Source organism: Aythya fuligula, chromosome 3 (assembly GCF_009819795.1).
Source record: "Aythya fuligula isolate bAytFul2 chromosome 3, bAytFul2.pri, whole genome shotgun sequence".
Classification (NCBI taxonomy): Eukaryota; Metazoa; Chordata; class Aves; order Anseriformes; family Anatidae; genus Aythya; species Aythya fuligula.
In genome coordinates, this window is record NC_045561.1 from 13,034,068 (window position 1) to 13,053,109 (window position 19,042).

The 19,042-nt window shown below is 42.4% G+C and overlaps 1 protein-coding gene across 2 annotated transcripts in view; it reads right to left on the reverse strand.

Moving 5' to 3' along the window:
• Positions 1-8,403: 8,403 nt before the first annotated feature.
• SYNDIG1 (synapse differentiation inducing 1) overlaps positions 8,404-19,042 on the reverse strand; it is a 75,748-nt gene continuing 65,109 nt past the window's right edge. For both annotated transcript variants that reach the window (XM_032185862.1, XM_032185861.1), the window contains exon 4: positions 8,404-8,838. In XM_032185862.1, the coding sequence (XP_032041753.1) occupies positions 8,680-8,838 (159 nt within the window). In that variant the 3' untranslated portion in view covers positions 8,404-8,679. The remainder of the gene's footprint in view (positions 8,839-19,042) is intronic.

Here is a 19,042-nt window from a genome sequence, read left to right on the forward strand (position 1 = left end):
TGGAAATGGCTTGGAAAGGAGATAAAACTACAGACAAGCTTGTACGCAAGAACAAGATAACTAGCCTAGACCTCTTAAGCTAGGAAAAAAATGTCTGAGGAAAGACAATGCAGAGATATGAAGAATGATGAATGGCAAGGCAAGGGCATACAGGAGAAATCTTGCATTTTTACATCCAGTAAAATGCTTCCAGCCATTGTCTAGGGCAGAGCGAACACAAAGAGGTGGTTCTTCAACACAGTTAAATCTACATGGTGTACAACCATGGATTTTATTGTTAAAAACCTTTCCAGAAGGTATTCTTAAAGGTAACCACACCTGGGAACTATGAGCCCTATTCTTCCACCTGGTTTGGGAGCAGAGCCCGTGCTTCACCGTGCTGCAGCCTGGAGCAACAACTTTGTTCTCCTCCAAGCTTGGCAGCTCAGACAACTGAAAACAGAAAACGGGCTCATATTAAAACGTGAACATTTTAATTTATGCATCTGATTGGTATTATGCTGTAATTAAATTATATTCCCATGGTGCGTATAACATCAGGGTTGTAGTAATACAAATAATTAGTAATTAACTCTAATCAGATCAGTTAGCAAATGGCAGATTCCAGATGAATAAGCTGTCCAAGGGTGTGTGTGGTGGGGAAAGCCAAGGAAGAATGAAGAAAAGCTAATTTGTGGAAGAAATGATAATAACAGGAAATTCATTTTCAAGAGAACCCCTTCTGCCAAAGAAAACAAGAATACAATCCTAAAAGATCCCTCTAGGCAACTGTCATCATCCTACAGCTCAGCTCCCACAAGATGCTCCACTTTGACCTGTAACATCCTGCCTTGAGTCCCTCCCAAATGCTCATCCTTCTTCTTATCATGCTGCAGTGCTGAAGTGAAAGAAGTGACTGTACAACAGCATGCACAGAACCACACTTTCCACCAAAGGGACCTCCCTTAGCTGCCTCCCTGCTAACAGCTCCCTTGATGATAAAGTGATGATAGCACTTTAAGTGTCCTCCTCAGCACACCAGCTGCACCTTGGCATGGGAGTTTGGGAACGGGTTCCTAATCAAGCTCTCCCAATAAGATCCAGGTAGCTGTGATGCTGTAGAAGCAACTTCAAGCCACAGAAATGGATGAGATAGGATGGTGCATGAATATGTGGTGGGAAGAGCAGTCTGAAAATATATGTGGATGTGCAACTCAAGAGTGATTAAAGCACAGGTCACATGAAAGGAAACTAAGTATCTTGATGGTGCTACAGACACACAGAGCCCAACCTGAGCACAGAGAGTACCTCTCTCAAGGCTGCTTCTCTAGCCAGCAGAGAAACACAGCCCTCCAGCAAGTAATTCAGAGAATTAATCTCTTGCTCTAAATTGCCCTCAGGAGGCCCTGATTTCTCTCCATTAACTACTGCAGGAGTCAGCAGAGACAGGCTCTCCTAGGCTGAGGCTTGCTGCCAGGAATCCCTTTCCCTGAATGAGTCCGAGAGGAGTTAAATGTACTGTTGCAGTACAGACCCCAGAGATACAGGCATGATCTTCATCTCAGCTCTAAGGAAGCTGAACCAGCTCATGAATATCTCATAACTTAGCAAACTGTTGCAAGCGTTTGGAGTTCAGGGGCAGGTGAGATCCTGAAGCTAGGGCAAAGGCTGCTGTCTGTTGACCCTGAAGAGCTGGATCAGCTGAGGTTGTCCTGCCTAACCTTCAGAAGAAGATTGATTTGGGGACTTGGTAGAAACGAGGGGCTTGGGCAGCATGAGCTGTGTAGAGGCAGCGCATCTTATTCTCCCAAGAAGAATTTCTCTACAAACCAATGAAGTACAAGAGATCTGGAAATTGGACTTCCTATGTGATAAGTAACACCACAATCTGAACATGTGTTTCGGGCTTTAAACAGAGCAAAATATTGCATTTTGGCAGTTCCCTAAAAAAAAAATAAACAAACAAAATGTTTTTAACAATTTCAGTTTGGGTCTGTCAAACAAGGTTTCAATTAAAGAAAATTCAAGATGTGCTCTTGCCAGCTGGACTGCAGTTTGATCAGTATCAAATATTTTTGGAGACAAATAATTTCAAAACAAAATAGTCTGTTACATTTCAAAAAGGTCAGCGTAAAATATTCTGCCATTGTACAAGGGTTTTGCTTTTTATTTTCTCAATTATAAAATGTCCTTGAAAATGACATCTTCCTGCAGCCAGGCTTTCCTTTTGATTGAATGGCATTTTCTGGTGGAGAATGTTCTAAGCAAACATAAAAATGATTAGAAAATGCGACCAGCTCTAATTGCTGGTGTGTGCCAAGAGTACACTGACAGGTCTTTTCTCAGAGGGGAGGAGGAAAAATGAGGTTGCCTGTTTTGTTTTTTCTTTCTTTATTGGTTCAAGTCACTAGCTGCTCAAGAGTTACTGGTATGAGTTTGCAGACAAGGCTCCAGAGATGGTCAAATGAACCAGTCAGCAACATGAAATAAAAGAGGGTGAGAACAGGCTGTAGTGGGTAGATTCATACTCATGCTTTAGAGACCTCTGCAAAAACCTCCTTGAGACTCGGTTGCTTGCTGTGACCATCCAGCAGTATTTTTGCATGCATGCTACTTCCTTTATGTCCGTGGAGCTGTTGCATCTGTGTCCTTTCTGGTCTCCAGGATGGTTAGCTTCCTTGGATAGGTTGTTATTCTGTCATGGCTGTAATCTGCTCATAACCAAAGCACTTTTAGTAACAGTGAAAACTGTTGCTTCATGAATTTGTTTTTGAAAGAAAATCCATATTACTTAGCCTGCATATTGGATCATTTAAGTATTTATTTATTTGTGATTAGTCTTGCCTCTTCAGTGTGTCTCAAATTAGTAAAAAATAACAAATATGTCAAGACTTGTAGGTATTCTTAAAATATAATGGATAAAACAGTTCTAGTACAGAATTCAGAAAAGCAGCCCCAGTTCTGAATGTGAGTCAATCAGGCTACCCCAGGTGCTCAAATTGTCTCAAGCAGAATACGAAGTTCTGTACTGCACAAGAGAAGTGGGAGCTTGATTTGCAGTGACCAGACTGCCTGAAGAACTGTCCTGTCTTGGTAAAACAAAGCTGTGAGCAAAGCCACACAGCCAGCAAAGAGCATCCTTTGTGCTGCACTGCTACAGGAAACAGAGCAGGAGGCTGAAAAGGCTGGGCTGGTTTAGACAAGAGAACGCTATTCTTGTCTTCTCTCCTCTGTCTGATGCCTCTTGTCCTGAATTTGAAGTTGTCAGGTGCCTAGGACTATCTACCCGGAATGCATCTTGCTCATCTTGCACATAATGAGGTGTCCTAGGTACTCCCTTTCTGTAAATACTCACCTCATGGTCTTGTGTTGCTAACAGGTAAGTGCAACAAACTCCAAGTCCTACAGGTTGTGTGTACTGTGGCCTGTTGTGCACTCTGAGAGAAGCTCCAACACTGGCTGGGGCTTTTAGCAGCTGGAGTGTTGATTCTCTGACATCTAATATGTAGTGTGCTTTCTCAAAACCCCTTCCCATGGGACAATGATTGGGTGTATTTCTTCTGTTGCAGTGGTTCTTCTCATGAAGTTTGTAGGCACTTCATCATTATATTAATGATGTTAAGTTTCACTGAAATTAGTTACTGAATTAAAAAGTCACCGCACACACATGCCTCTCAGCTGTGATGGGTTCATGGCAGCATGCCCAGAGAAGGTGGTTGTCTCTGCCACAAACAGGCAGGCTCGTGTCTGCCCCCAGCCTGTTTCATCCTCAGTGTACAGTGCTGCTCCCAGCAGTCTGCATGCCATCATCTTGCTTCGGTCAGGAGCTCCTGCAAGCTCACCGTATGTTGGGTGTTGTGTGGAAGAAGGGGGAAATTCATCTCAGACTGACAGAGCAATAAAAAATGCTCAAGGCTAGCAAGATTCCCAAATGAAGGCACCGAGAATCAATGGAGGTATCAGGGGGTTATGAAATGCCGTCAGATGGCAGATGTAATGTGTAATTAGTCTCTGACCCAGCATATTATTTGCTGAGAGTCTCTCTGTTCCCTTGATCTCCGAGACATTCACAAATACTTTTTTTTTTTCCTCCCTTCTCAGTGAGTCTCCAGCACTCCCCATGCATCTTTTGAGCCTAATCCACAATGACACCCTACATTATAAGATTGAGTTGGAGCCTTCAGACCCTGCACTTTACAGGTTGATATTTTTCCTTGTAGTAAATCTTACCTATCACTGCAGCCTGTCATCTGGTAAGGATATCAATGCCATTTCTTTGACACCTCCTGATTGAACCAATATGAGATGAAGGTCTCACCTCAGAAAGGGAGGGGAGCAATGAGGTACTGTAGTGTTTGGGGAAGAGTTTCTCTCCTTCCTCTCTGGGATGGCAGAATTATTTCATAAACTAGACAGGAACTCCATGTGTCTGAATGCAGGAAGGTACCCCAAATGTGAGGTCTATTTGAAATAAAGTTTCCTTTAAGTCTGGAGAGAGCATAAAAGGAGCAATGGCTTCTGAATAACAAATAAGTTTAAGGGATAAGTTTAAGCTGAACTGAATGACGGGTAATTTAACTCAGTTTCAAAAATCTTCTTTGAAAAAGGAAAGCACCCAGAGTAATTTTCTTGGTCTCCCTCTGTAGACAAGAAAATTTCAAGCGTCTATCTTTACCTGTCAGTACTTCCACCTATCTTCTTCCAATTCATCATCCACAGCAGATGTATGATCCCTGCCTCTCCTCCTTGGTTGCACAACTCTTCCTTTCCCAAAGGAGGGGTTTGAATAATGATCTTGTGCTGAATGCTATTTCAGCTCAATAACTACTGTCAGTATTTGATAGCCAGCAATGGTAAGGCTCTAAACAGCAGGAGTCACTGCCATAGCAGTTTATGAAGGCATTGCTCTATCTGGTTATGTTTTCACTATCCATATAGGTTTGCACACTATGGCCTTGCTCAAAAACACCGTCATCTGGGTAAGGCAGATGCACATACTGGTGTTTCTGCCAAATGAGCCTGAGCACACAATAGGAAGTTTATGCCAGGTTTATTCTGGCTGGGTGTAGACAGGTGGTACCTGGCCTGACACAGAGCTGATAGATGGAAAGATGACACAACAGCTTATTTCTGAATAGATCTTAAATGAGGAGAGTGCTTGGCAGCCCATGGTATATGGTGGTTTGGAGCTGGTATTCAGAAAGCAAAGCCTGGCAGTGTGGTTTCAGTCAGTGTGTGTCATGCAGGTTGTTGTCTATGAATAAAAGGCCATGGATCTCCTGTGGCTGCCCAGCTTCAAAGCGGCATTTCAAACCTAAGCAACAGGAGCTTTTGATTTCATTTGCACATGGACCCTCCTCCCTTCTGCTACTGAAAATGGCTAGAAATCCCCCCAAGGGTGCTTGAAAAAAAAACATTCCCTGGATTTGCCAGCATAAGGTTTTCAACAAAGACAGAAAAGGTCATAGGCAGCCCAAGGTATCAATTTTACTTTTGGTTTTTGCTGTTCTTCTTGCTCAGATGTCTTACAAGAGCCCAAATCACCCACCTCTCAGCTCTTTCTAGTTGGGCCCATCAGGATGGCAGAGCTTTACACATCTCCCAGGCTGATGGGGAAAGAGGTACTGGTAAGCAGTAAAAATGTTTGGAAAAAATTATTTCCACAGCTGACATCTTCCAGGAGCATTACTGCAGATGGTGAGATATATTCACAACTCAAACAAAATGGGGATGAGCCTCTCTTTCATAATTCAAAGAATATGCATGTGCATGCAAACCTGAAAGGGTTTGATGTTCCTTGTGTGTGTGTGTGCACTGACTTCTTGTGAACCCCCATGTCTTTGTAGGGTCACCCACTCTGCTCCTCCAGCTGTGCAAGGAGGAACAAACCCCACTGCCAGGGTGGTCCCACAGCCGTGTTGGCCTGGGGCTGCTGGGCCAGGACACACCACAAACGTTTAAGAATATTTCTTTCAGATGCACTGTTAAAGAAGAGACAGATCCTGAAGTCTGTCTCCACAACAGGGAGTCATCATTTACAGCTGCCTCCTCAGTCTGTGTAGTGAGGTGCCGTAGGCAGCATTTTGGAGCCAGTGTTGTGTATTACCTGTCTGGAAATATTGTGTATTACCTGTCTGGTAAGGGGACCACAGCAGCTGAAATGCTGTATCAGCTCCTCACAGCCTGCTGGAAACTTTCCTAGCCTCAGCCAGAGTTTTCACTCAGACAAGATGCTACTCCATGAATATGTCTGACACAGGCCCAGGCCTAGTGTACATAACCCTGTAGTTGTACAGGTCCAGCAACACTTCACTATACCCTTGAAAACAACCAAGAAAAAGACTTCCCACTCTTTGTGACTGGGAACAGTTTGAAATGTGACAAATTTTGAACCACAGTGGGCCCAGCCACCTGATCTCCATGTGCATGAGAGGACTGCAACACACATGTCAGCATGGTTTTTAAAGCCATGATGCACTGCTTTGGACCGTAGCTGGAAACCCTGTGCATCCTGCTGGAAGAGTAAGGAGAATAAGATCGTGTCCTTGCCCATATCCAAACCTTGAAACTGCCTATTGGTGAAAATCCAGAATGGAAATGCTAACTTGACCATGCCTTAATGTCTGCCTTCAAAGTGAAGGCCCTCTCCATGGCAGTTGCTAGAAAAAAAGAGTTGAAGGGGAAGAAGAGCCACAGAACTGACTTTGCCTTAGTAGCAAAACCTGGCCAAAAACCTGCATTTACTGGGCTTTAGCAGTGGCCGAGAACTGATGAAAATGAATAGAGGAATGTTGCTGTACTCCAAGTTTGGTTTGAAGCCCAACAAACCAATGCCCAAGAAAAACTGCCACTGACTGCAATAGGCTTTTGGGTTGAGATACAGTTTGGAATAGTCCATATGGGTATTTTTCCAGGCAGGTGAATTCAGACTTGTACTGTGGCAAGTTTCTCTCAGTCTAATATTTCACATCCATCCAAAGAAAGTGTCACACAGAGCAAAAGCAGCTGTATACCATGTATTTTAATAAACTTTATAACCAGCAGAAAAATAGTTTTGAATGTGTTTGTTCTCCTCCTCCCTAAAAAAAAAAATAAACCAAAAGTCAAGCCAAAACTAAAACAATGTCAACCCCAAAACAGAAGGAAAAAAACATCCCAGAGCAAAACAGACACAAAATACAGAGGTGGACAAAAAGGTCTTTGGGTAAAGAAACAGTGTTGGTAAAACAGGAGGCAGTGAATAATAAAATATTTATTGTCTTGATCAGTTTATGTGTAGATATATGCATATGTAGATACATATATATACATGTATCTATACACATAAATCCTTGGTAAAATGGTACATTTGTAAGAAAACAAAATAAAAGGGTGACTGTGGGGAAGGAGTAAAGAATAAAATAATAAATAAATAAACTAGTCAATGAAGTAAGGATAATGCTCAGTTCCCTTACAATATCCCATTACATCACTTATCAAGGGACATGCTTTTCTCTCCATGGCTATTTTGTGTCCCCGGTCCACGGAGGAGCTGTCAGCTTGTAATCTGAGTGATCCCCTTTGATGCTCTGTGTTTGAGCAATACCTCAGAAATGTATGAAGCATTCCTTCCCCTGGTTAATTCCCATGCTTTTCCATGTTTTGTAATTTAAAAATGGTTAGTATTTCAGTTTGCATTTTTCCCCCAGGTTTCTTGCATTTGCTGCTATGCATGTCTCCACAGTAGGGTGGAGCAACCCCGGCGAGCAATATGCCACAGGAATGTGTTGTTATCACGGTGTGACTGGATGGAGAAATTCATTTTACAATGGATCCCATGCTACTTCGACCTCACACTCAGTCTGCGGAGCCAAGTCATGCAGTAACCTCAGCTGGTCTGTATCGAGTGGGCCTGTGGGTCACATCTTAATCCAAAAAAATGAAGAAAGGAAAGAAAAATATTTTTTATTATTATTTTCTTTTTTCCTTCCATGGAAACCTACCAACATGAGAAGAGTAGGAAATACCATTCTCTGCTTCACTCTTAGGCAAATGAGTTCTGCTTTTAAAAAAAAAAAAAAAAAAAAAAAAAAAAAAAAAAAGAGAGAGAGAGAGAGAAGGAAAAAAAAAAAGAAAGAAAACATTCTTCCTCCTGTTGTTATATTGCTCTTTCAGAGAACCAGCCACTGTCCATACTTTTCCAGATCTCAGTGCCGTGCTTAAAAAGCAAACTAAGCACAAGCTCATGCTGGCTGCAAAGTTCGGGTCACCAAGAAGGTATTCAGAGAACATCTCTGTTTGCCAGCTTCTTGTAAACACCATATTGCAAAGAAGGCAAAGGCAAAACACTCCTCTCCACACCTCCCTCAATTTTTCTTTTCTTTTCGTTTCTTTTCATTTCATTTCATTTCGTTTTCCTTTTCTCTCCTTCCTTCCTTCCTTCCTTCCTTCCTTCCTTCCTTCCTTCCTTCCTTCCTTCCTTCCTTCCTTCCACAGGGTTTCATGAAGAGAAGCAAGACTTGTGCATCACAAATGGTGGAACTAGCCCCATCGCAGCCACCTTCCCACCCTATAGTAATGCACAAGCCCATCTTAGCCTGTACCTGCCCCCAGAAGGTGTTTGTTTGTCTCTTGATCTTTTTGAAAAACCATGCAGTCTGATCTGCTGTGGAGTTCTGCAGTGCAGGTGCTGGGTGGCTGGTTCTCCCCCTTTCCTGAGGCTCATAAGTGATTGTTTTTGGACAGGTAGGCAATAAGAGCCACGGCCACCCCGACATAGATGCCAGTTCCAATTGTGATGGACAGCACAGCCAGGAAGAGTGCTCGCCGAGAGCTGGAGCTTGCATGGTGGAAGTCGCCCTTGGCTACAGCTTTGTTTGTCTGCAAGATACACAACAACAAAAATGCAATATATTTATTTGTTTCATCTGAAAATGAAGATGAGATGCTCTTTTCTTAGCTGAAACATGCTTGGGGATATGACAGTAAACTGTTTGGGAATCAGATACTTTTTTAGTTGAATTGGATTACTTGTATGATTGAGATTATTATGGAACCAAAGGCATCTCAAGCAGTATTTTTAAATGCCTTGAAGCTTAAACAATTTGTAGGATTTAATACTATGTGTCACAATGATTCCTGAGACAGCTCAGCCTCTTCTGAGAATGTGAGCAGATAGTCTGCAAGCCAAGAGTCTCCTAAGTCCCCTTCAGAAACAGCTAGAACCCTGTTTCGGAAAGATGGGTGGATTCCAACCTGGCTGGGAATGTTAACAAGGGAAAAGCCATTTAAAAGTGTTATTTGGAACCAAAAATTCTTCCAAGTCAGCCAAAATGTTCTTACCTGGACAAAGGCAAGAGGGGCAGAATTTTCCTTTCCCATGACCAGGTGAAGTGACTGGTGCAGGATCACCACCACAAAAAGGCCAGCCACCACCACTTACCTTGCCTTCACCTTAGTTCTGAGCTTTAGTACAGGACACAAACACTTAGGAAACTAGAGCTGGTAGACACTTGATTCAGCTGAACCCTTCTGCATACAAGCAGGACACTCTGCTTGATTACCACAGTGACAACGAGCACGCTTCAGTGCGGTTCTGAAGCGGGGCCATTGGTGCTGGAGCCATGGCCTTGCCTCCTGGGGGCAGTGCATTCACACACACACACAGAATTTCTAGGTTGGAAGAGACCTCAAGATCATCGAGTCCAACCTCTGACCTAACGCTAGCAGTCCCCACTAAACCATATCCCTAAGCTCTACATCTAAACGTCTTTTGAAGACTTCCAGGGATGGTGACTCCACCACTTCCCTGGGCAGCCCGTTCCAGTGCCTCACAACCCTTTCAGTGAAGAAGTTCTTCCTAACATCTAACCTAAAACTCCCCTGGCGCAACTTTAGCCCATTCCCCCTCGTTCTGTCACCAGGCACGTGGGAGAACAGGCTCCCCACCTCGCTACAGCCTCCCTTGAGGTACCCATAGAGAGCGATAAGGTCACCCCTGAGCCTCCTCTTCTCCAGGCTGAACAAGCCCAGCTCCCTCAGCCGCTCCTCGTAGGACTTGTTCTCCAGGCCCCTCACCAGCTTCGTCGCCCTTCTCTGCACCTGCTCAAGCACCTCGATGTCCTTCTTGTAGCGAGGGGCCATTCGGGTGGATGTGTCAGCAGAAGGAGTTTCCATTTTGATGGTGCTAAAGTGGCTTTGATGTCTCTTGCTCTGGTATCCAGTAGCTTACAAGACTGACCCAAAACCCTGGTAAAGGCATCAAATCTTCTATGTAGGTCTGATTACCCTAGCAGCTGTCTTGAATTCAACCTGATCAGCTGGAGCTCCTGAAGTTACATGCCAGACATTTAGGCTTGAATACAATGAACCTCAAAAATTTACAGCTTTTTAGATAGCAGCAGGGTCACCCAGGAGGCAGTAACAGATCTGTCACCTACAAGAAAGGTCCTTTAGAAGCATACGAGCTCCATAAGGTCTAGATAGTCTTTGTTCCCGTGTTACAATGAGTGAGGAATTCTTAATGCTTTAATTGTACTTCTCCACAAATGCTCATTTTGCTGGGACACTTTCTGCTTCAGTATCATCTAACTTTCTAGACAGTTTTTGCTCCATTTTCTATCATTTTTACTATCTTGCTACTCAGAGCAATTTACAGCAGACGAATGACAAGATTCCAAGCTGACAAAAAGGCTCCTGGCCTTTCTGTCAATGACTTTATTAGGAGAACCGTCTCTTCTCATTCATCAACCTAATTTTTTAAGCATAATGCCTAATAAATGTTTCAGGCAGAAACAATGTCAAACAATGCATATTAAAGGAGAGGTGGAGCAGGCTGCAGGCAGGAGGAAAATGACTCTTTCCAAACAACAACATATAAATAACTCTCAGGTTTACCCTTAGCATCATGTCCTATAGTTCAGATGGGGAAGGCATCCGACTCACTTTGCAAAGGATGTCCAGCCAGCCCCTCACCAGGGTTAGTGGTGGTTTTATGAGCTTCTTGCCTGGAATCTCCAGACACTCAGAAACAGAGCCCTTTCTGGAAAAAGTGCTAGGGGATTTGGGAATCATGGAGGCTTCTATTAAGGTTGCTTGAAAGTCTTGGCAATGAAAGCAGAGAAAGCTCTAGGAATAGGTGGTCATTCAGCTCTCCCCAAAGATTTTCTCCAAGCACTTGCCATTCATCAGAAAGTTAATAAAAGCTTTGAACAGAAAGGCTCCTAATAACTGAATTTAGGTTGAATTTATTAGACTTAAACGTAAATTTGCAGCACTGAAGATATTTATGCCTTTGGATAAACAGAGTTAAAGAGTTTCAACACCCAAAATGGAAGAAAAGTTGGAAATTGTTGGAACATTTCAATTTGACATTTCTGAAATGTCACGTTATATTATGAAAAATTCTACAACATTTTGGGCTGACCTCTTTTAAATGAAACTTTGTAAAGCTTCAAAGCAGCAGCATTTTTTCATTTAAAAATAGCCCCAAAACTCCAAGGGAAAAGAAGCCATTAGCCAAAATGTCAAATAATCTGAAAACCTGACACTATGTCTTCATTGGATTCAATAAAACCTTAAGATCTAGCCAAAATGATGTGTTGAGCAACCCAAAGGTATTCAGAAGACTGATTTGTTGAGTGCTAATAGCCTTTTTTTCTGATAGGATCTTCAAACTAGTGACAAATCTGCTCACAAATAACAGTTATTTTTCCTTGTTTATTTGTTTACTTCTTGTTGAGCTCTTTGAGGACTGTCCTGACCTTTGTAAAAGGATTGCACCTATGATGAAAAAACAGCTTTTTGTTAAAATATTCAACCCAGCCAAAACCAGATGTTTTGTATTAACTGTGTGTTGCCATAGAGTTGCAGAATTTAACATCTTCTGTCATTACGATGTAGCATGATTTCACTTGTGGAACAAGCCTGCACTTTCACATAAATTTTATTTTCCAAAAAATTGCCTATTGCAGGAGTTGTGTGGTTTTGTTGTCGTTGTTGTTGTTGTTTTTGTTTTGTTTTGTTTTGTTTGTTTGTTTGTTTTTCTTTTAAACTAGTGTACGTTTTGCAAAATATATACTATAATATATTATAGCAAAATATATACTATAATACATTTACATATAATTATGGATGTAGAGAACATTAGTAAGGGCACATTGGAAGGACAACTTTATGTTCTTCCTTTAGTGCATTCAAAAAGTTTTCCACTGAAATGGAGAAAGTACCAACACAAAAAACATCCTCCACTAGTGTAAAAATAGTCTGAAATTGCCTATTTATGACAAAGAAAAAATTTGCTGCTATTTGCTAATTAGAAAAACAATCCCATTATTCCCCTATGTCACCATATGCAAATTATAGCCTTTCTGCAGGTTTAAGCTAGATGGTTCTGGAAAATGGTTATTACACAAAATACAATTATGGCCAATTTTATTAGGTTAGCATCTGGCAACTAATAAGCAGTTTTTCTTGAACTTTATTTATTTATTTATTTATTTATTTTTAAACAGGGATCTTTGATATTTCTGTGTACTTTGAGAAAGTCCCTTGGTTTTGGTAGCCATCCGCCAGTTTATGGCCTAGCCCATTTAATGCCTGACACAGAGAAACCACTGTTTGTGTTTGGGTTTTCCATTCCTGGGATGCCTCTGCCCTAGCAAATGCAATGTGGGAAATGAAGACAAGAAATGCCTCGTGTAGATCAGAGAGCCCAGTCAGACCCAGTCTCACCAGCTTCTCCTTGGCCTGGTAAAGAAGATGAAAATAATGGTCATAAAACCTAAAAATAAACTAGGGCATCTAAATGCAGACAACTAAATGTAGTGGTCAGGATGTTTACGTGATTTTATAGTGTCTGTATTCAGACTAAAAGCTTCTCTTCTTAGAAGAACTGGCCACCTGGATCAAATGCCACAGACAGGTAAGCAGAGGCAGTGATTCAAGGCTCCAGAAGCCCCAAAATGTACAAGTACACAGACAGGCATCTATCATAGATCCTTCTTGGTATCTGCAGTCAACCACAACACTGGGACCTCAGGCACCAAAACAAATTCAACCTCCTGTTCTGACACATATTTTTGGGTCAAATGATGAATGTTTTCATAATGCCACTCTGGTTAAAACTGTAGAAAAAAAAAGCTAAAAAAAAAAAAAAAAAAAAAAAAAAAAAAAAAAAAAGCTGAGTATGTTGGATAAAAATATTAAACTGAATAAGGAAAAAAAAAAAAAAAAAAAAAAAAAAAGAAACCACCAAATTTTGGTTAAAAACACTTTTAAGCCAGTTTGCAGATTATGCAAGGCAGGATGCATTAGGCTGATGCTGTTCCCAATTTCACAAAAAAGCCCTATCTCAGGTGCCTACAGTGCCTGTGATGGACATGCTCTGTGCACCCCTGGGTGTCCACAGGCACCACAGTCTACTCAGAAACCTTGCCTAAGATGAGGAATCCCTGCATCCACCCATGTGTTTTACTTATTAGATGTGGAAATTGGGTAATGTTGATCACTAGGTCCCTTGGGCTGATATGTCAAATGATAAAAAGGCAGTGTTTGCCCAGCCATTCATACCCAGTTTGGAAATAGATTTCTGTGAACTGCTTTTGGCAGACACAGCTCTGACCTCAGTAAAGCAGAAAATGCAATGTTTGCTTTCATTTTTTTCCCTTCCACTGAAAAATAAAGCTTTAGCTATTAGTATTAGTGGGCTGAATACTTAGCTGTTATTAACTGGCCCATCATACTTGACTCTGGAAGGTAATGCAGCAACAACTGGTACAAGAATGAAGATCTAAATGCCATAGTAACAAAGGCTTTGATTCACTAAATCATCTTCAAGATAAGTACCTTAATTTAACTAGTAAGGAATACAAAACAGCTATTCTAATGGGTTTAAAAGTGAGTGTAGAAGTAAGCACTTTTCTTAATCAGAATTATATAATGTGTGGAGTTTTATGGCATTTCTATCCATTTGTTTCTTCCCTTCCTTAGCAAGACTGTGTCTGGCAGACAGATGATTGATGAAGCAATTTAATACAGTCTTTGGGCAGCAGTGGGACCAACAGGTTTGATAAACAGAGCAGGGGATGCGTGCAAGACACAGGATGAATTATGAGTGGGGGAAAATTCATCACATCAGCACCAGGTTCCCTTGCTGCACAGCCAGAAGATGAGATACCTTCCTTGCAAAGGGCTCGTATCCCTGGACGAACCCCGCCTCTTGGTTTTGCTTTGGCTTGTATCCTTTGGATGTCCAGCTATGACCAGGGGCTTGTCAGCTACTGACATAGGCTGCCATGAAGTTTGAGGTCAGCTGGGGCTAGAGCAAATACCAGCCCTCACTCAATCTTGCCTTCTAGAGGCTTTGGAAGCACCCCAGGAAAGAGACAGGGTGGAGAGTGGGGGTTTGTAGAAGGGGTAAGGAGGCCTGAAAGGTTTTTCTGTCTTTATTTAACTAACAAAACTAATATCTTGTTTAGGAACACTTTCAAGGAACTTCCCTGGAGTTCCCACTTGAGCTTCAGCAAAACATATTCATCACGTCTCCAGGCTGCATGTTTTACGTGCTGAGGGAAGATGAATACTGTACCTGTACAGATGCAAGGCCAAAACATTCTGCTGCATCCCACACGGACTCATATATCATGCTCACAAAATACCTTGTGGTATGCTGTGTCTGGAGACAAGAAACACATTGATCACAATTATTAATCCTGCTTCATCCCCTTGAGGCTAGACAGCAGGAATGGCCCCATGCAGTAGGAGGAGAGGGAATCCAGACCTGTTTGGTCAGGTGGCAGGAGGGTTTCTTTTCACTTTATGGGGAGAAATGGCCAGCAGGGAGCAGGGATGCACAGGTTACATGCAGTCACTAGCCTTAGTCACTGAGTCTTCGATCTTCAAGTATTGTGCAAATAAATGACACAAAATGAGTGACTCATACAGAAACTGATCCTGCTCCCATCTCTTCTTCCATCTTTCTTCTAGGCAAAAGCCCTGGCCACTGTTTTTGGCTCGTCCGTCTTGTACTTCTGCTGATCTAAAATTTCTGGGCAGTGATATCTCCCATCTCTGGGTTGCACCACTTAGTTTCACTGAGTGCAAGAAAAGGACTCCAGAGACTTTTCTCAAGATACAGATGGGAAAAGGCTGCTCAGGATTTGCTTTTGGACCATAAATGACAGAAGGGAGGTGCCACTCAGCAGGGAAGAGCATGGGGCTGGCAGGCACCAGGCATGTGGGTTGGGATGTGGCAGGGGAGTTTTCAGGCTTGAGAAGACTTCTCTGGCAACAGAAGGGCTATTCAAGTCCCATCAGACAGCTTCACAGGCAGAAATGGTGATCCAAATAAATGACAGATGGTCCTGCACTCTGTCAGGCATTTGCGAATTCCTTTATGCCCACAGTATAATAGAAACTTCAGCCCAGTAGAAACTGAAAGGCTCTTCTGGAGGTTTCCATCATTTCTGCTGTGAGGTTGACCCAAGAAATCGACACAAGTCTCAAGTGACCATTCCCTGCCTGTAACTTACAGTGGAAAGGGTTAAAGGAATTTCCACAATAAAGTGGAAAGTGGAGAGGGAAGAAGGTGTCATCTGAAATGCAGACAGTCCTAAACAGACACCCAAACTTCCTAGTTTCAGTGCTGGACTTAATTTCTCATGATGCTTAAGTTTCTTTTCCTCTTCCAAAGCAGGTGTTCAGCTTACATGTAGTCTTATCCAGCCTTTCGACAGCAGTTTCTAAAACCAATTACTTGGGTCATCTTCAGGGGATTTCTGTCCATTCTCTGGTGCTGATAGGTAGAGACTAGATAACTTGGGACTGTTATCTTTCCTTCAGAGATGGATCAACCCTCTTCTAAATCCTGAGCATTTAAATGTTAAAAAGTGTAAAGTCTTGATGATAACCTACTGTCTGGTAGCACTGAGATCCAGTTGGGATAGCTTATGAGGGCCGTGTTACATGTGGGGCAGTGCTGAAATACCACTAGTGGTTGGGGAGCAATGCCAAAAGGATGATACAGGGACGTAAACAGAAATTCCTTGACATCTGGAGAGGGGATAAGCTGCTATAAGCAGCTGCTGCTGCTGCTCTGCTCCAGGTTCTTCCATATGTCTGAAGTGCTCTGCTGCACCTCCGAGTGGCAAAACAAAAGCTGGTATGAAAACTTATTCTCAGAGGATTTCTTCCTCAAGTGATTCCTCATTCTAGTAAAGAGGTTTGTGCTTTCCGTGGCCAGAGCATAGCTCTGTGCAATGCAGGTGCATCACAAAAGGCAGGCAGGTAACCATCTTGTGTCTGGAGTCAACTCTTACATTGCACTTCACATTTAGATGAAGTCTAACCAAATCTTACTCCATCCAGCCCATGAAGTGGCATTTCTTTTTGGGTGAGCATCACCTTCTTTGCCCTGTAACAGTATAGGAACATCCAGTTTGAACAAAATCACACCAAGCTCCTGAATGACAAAGGGGCAAGTGAAAACAAGAAAAAGGATTTCTACTACCATTAAATTAACTGATGCTGTTTTCATGGAAGGGGATGTTCTGGGAACGAGATTTATTCCTGGAAGCTCAAGAAAGGCTCAGGAAAAGAGTGTGTGAATAGGAAGGAGAGGGTGTAAATGGAGACCAGCGTGAGTCTGCCTCTTCTGCATGATCAACTTTCATAACATCTGGGTTTGAGCCATTAGATCATTTCAGTATCAATGTTTTCTGTCGGAATTTGAAAATATGACGTAGGCTAGGACGTGATTCAGCCCCCGGCTGGTGCTGCCTGTGGCGTTTGATTGTATATTCAAGTGCAGATAAAACTATAAATGTCCGAGTGAGATTTTGACAGTTGGAAAAACAAGAGAATAATAATGAGAACAGCAGGCGTAAAAGGCCTGAGTGAGCAGAATGCAGAGAGATGTTTTTAGACGAGCTCCACAGCAACAGCAGTTCATTTGATTGCACTTGAGAGGATGAGACCTCAGCCTGCAATATGAGGGCAATTTTGTTTTCCTGGCAGATAAAGGAATTTGAAACCTTGGATGTTTATGGTAAAGAAGAAGATCTCAGCCTCTCCAGTTTGTCTCTAGCCCTCAAGCAGATTTTGCCATTTTGTGATGGAAGAGAAGAAGAAAATTTGGGGAAAGTGACTTGGTGAAGCCTAGTTTACACATGCTGACAGGTGTGTGCCCACACAGCTCACATGGGTTTGTGCCTGGAGGTTGGATGCAGCTACCCAGGTACCACTTATGTTTATCAAATAATTATAATAATTATTAATGACCAATTCTAACCTAATGATCTCTCTCTCCCCCCTCTCCCTCTCCTATTCAAGTTGTAGTTTGATTCTTCTTTATATAAAGGCTAATAACCTTCATATATATTATATACAATAGCTTATATATAAGCTATTTACAACCATCTCCTGAATTTGGAAAGATCTGCATTCATATCTTTCTACCACTATCTTCTTTTATAGGGTTGGTGTAGAGTAAATTCCCTCTGTCTGCATCCAGCCCTTCTGTCCCATGACCCTCCAACTCCACTTTTATCACAGTGCAATGTGTGGTCCCAACCACATGAATTGTGGATCTCAGACCTCGGTTTTGGGACCTTTTCTGTCCATGAGGATGGCCACATGACCTGACACCAAGCCATGAGTGTACGTCTGAAGTGGAATGATGGCACCAATCCCCAGCTCCAAGCTGGGGCTCCTCCTTTTGTCTCAATGTGCTGTGCCTTGGGGTATATGAGCAGGACGTTTTGCCCCCATTTCACACCCTTAGAGCAGGCAAGAAAGGGATGGTGGGGCAAGGATGTGATGGGACTCCTGCCTGGGGCACCCTGAGCCACGACTGACAGGGGACAAGAACAAGGAAAGAGCCTCTGCAGGTTTGAAAGTGCCTCTGGGATGGTTTCTTGTCTTGACAGGAAGAGATTTGTACAGAGAACGACTTCCTCCACTTCTGAACTCTCATTGTCTCATCTGCAGCTGCCCTGATTTGAGCTGAAAAAAAATATCTCTGGATTTTAGGTAAATTATAATAGGAGAATTTGTTAATGATTTTTAAGGTAAAATTAAGAACTCTTGAAGTAGTACTCTTGTTTGTTGATACCAGTATTTTTTTTTCAGCTTTGTATCACAATCATCCTCGATTACTCTAGGAGTATTTATCCTTACTGTTCTCTACACTGTTCTTTATCTGCTCCCAATTCCATGTGTTGAAGACATTCAGAGTAGCTCTTCCTGATCTGTTGTTGGGAAAGCCTGGTTTTCTTGAGATAGTTGTGTTGTTTGTTTTGTGTTTTTTTTTTTTTTTTTTTTTTTTTTTGTTGTTGTTGTTGTTTTGTTTTGTTTTGTTTTTTGTTTTTTCCTAGGTTGGTTTCATGGGGCTACATGGAATTGTTACAAGGATTGCTGCTGGGGTACTGTTTGACAGACCAACCTGAAATGTCTGAATCCTCTGATCAACCTCTGCTCTCTGATTGCTGTGGTGGCAGGAGACCCAGCCCAAGCTACTTCTGAGAAACTTTTTCTCATTTGATAGATCAGCTAGCAGAGTAAGAAGATACCAAGCACTGTGGACTCTGCAGCATCCAACAGTGAATGTGAGGTAATGTAATCCTTCTCCTTCAAGGGGCACACTTGTCTGAAAAGCACTTGGAGACAGCTCTTCCTGGGTTTTCAGCATATTTAACCAAACAGAAAAAGTCCTGAGGGCAGGGAGTGTCACAGACTATGTGTGGTTAACATGCTATCTCTTCTTACAGTATGTCGGAAAGTGTAATGGATTTGCTGTATAACAGGAGACCACAAGTAATTAAGAGCAAGCAATTCTGCAGCACTCTCTCAAGGAGAATAACTTCAGTGGGGATATACCCATTTTAGAGTTCAATCTGAACAAAGAATCAAGGGTTTGCCTTTAATTTCCATGTGGACAGGAAGGAGACCAGTCTGCAAATTCTCTGTCGATGCCAATAGGCCAGGTTCACAGTCCTTTGGAGGCACTGGAAGGATTCCTGTTGATCCAATGTTGCTGCAGAAACTGCAGCAAACCCAGGCTCCTGAAAGGTATCCTGATGACACTTAA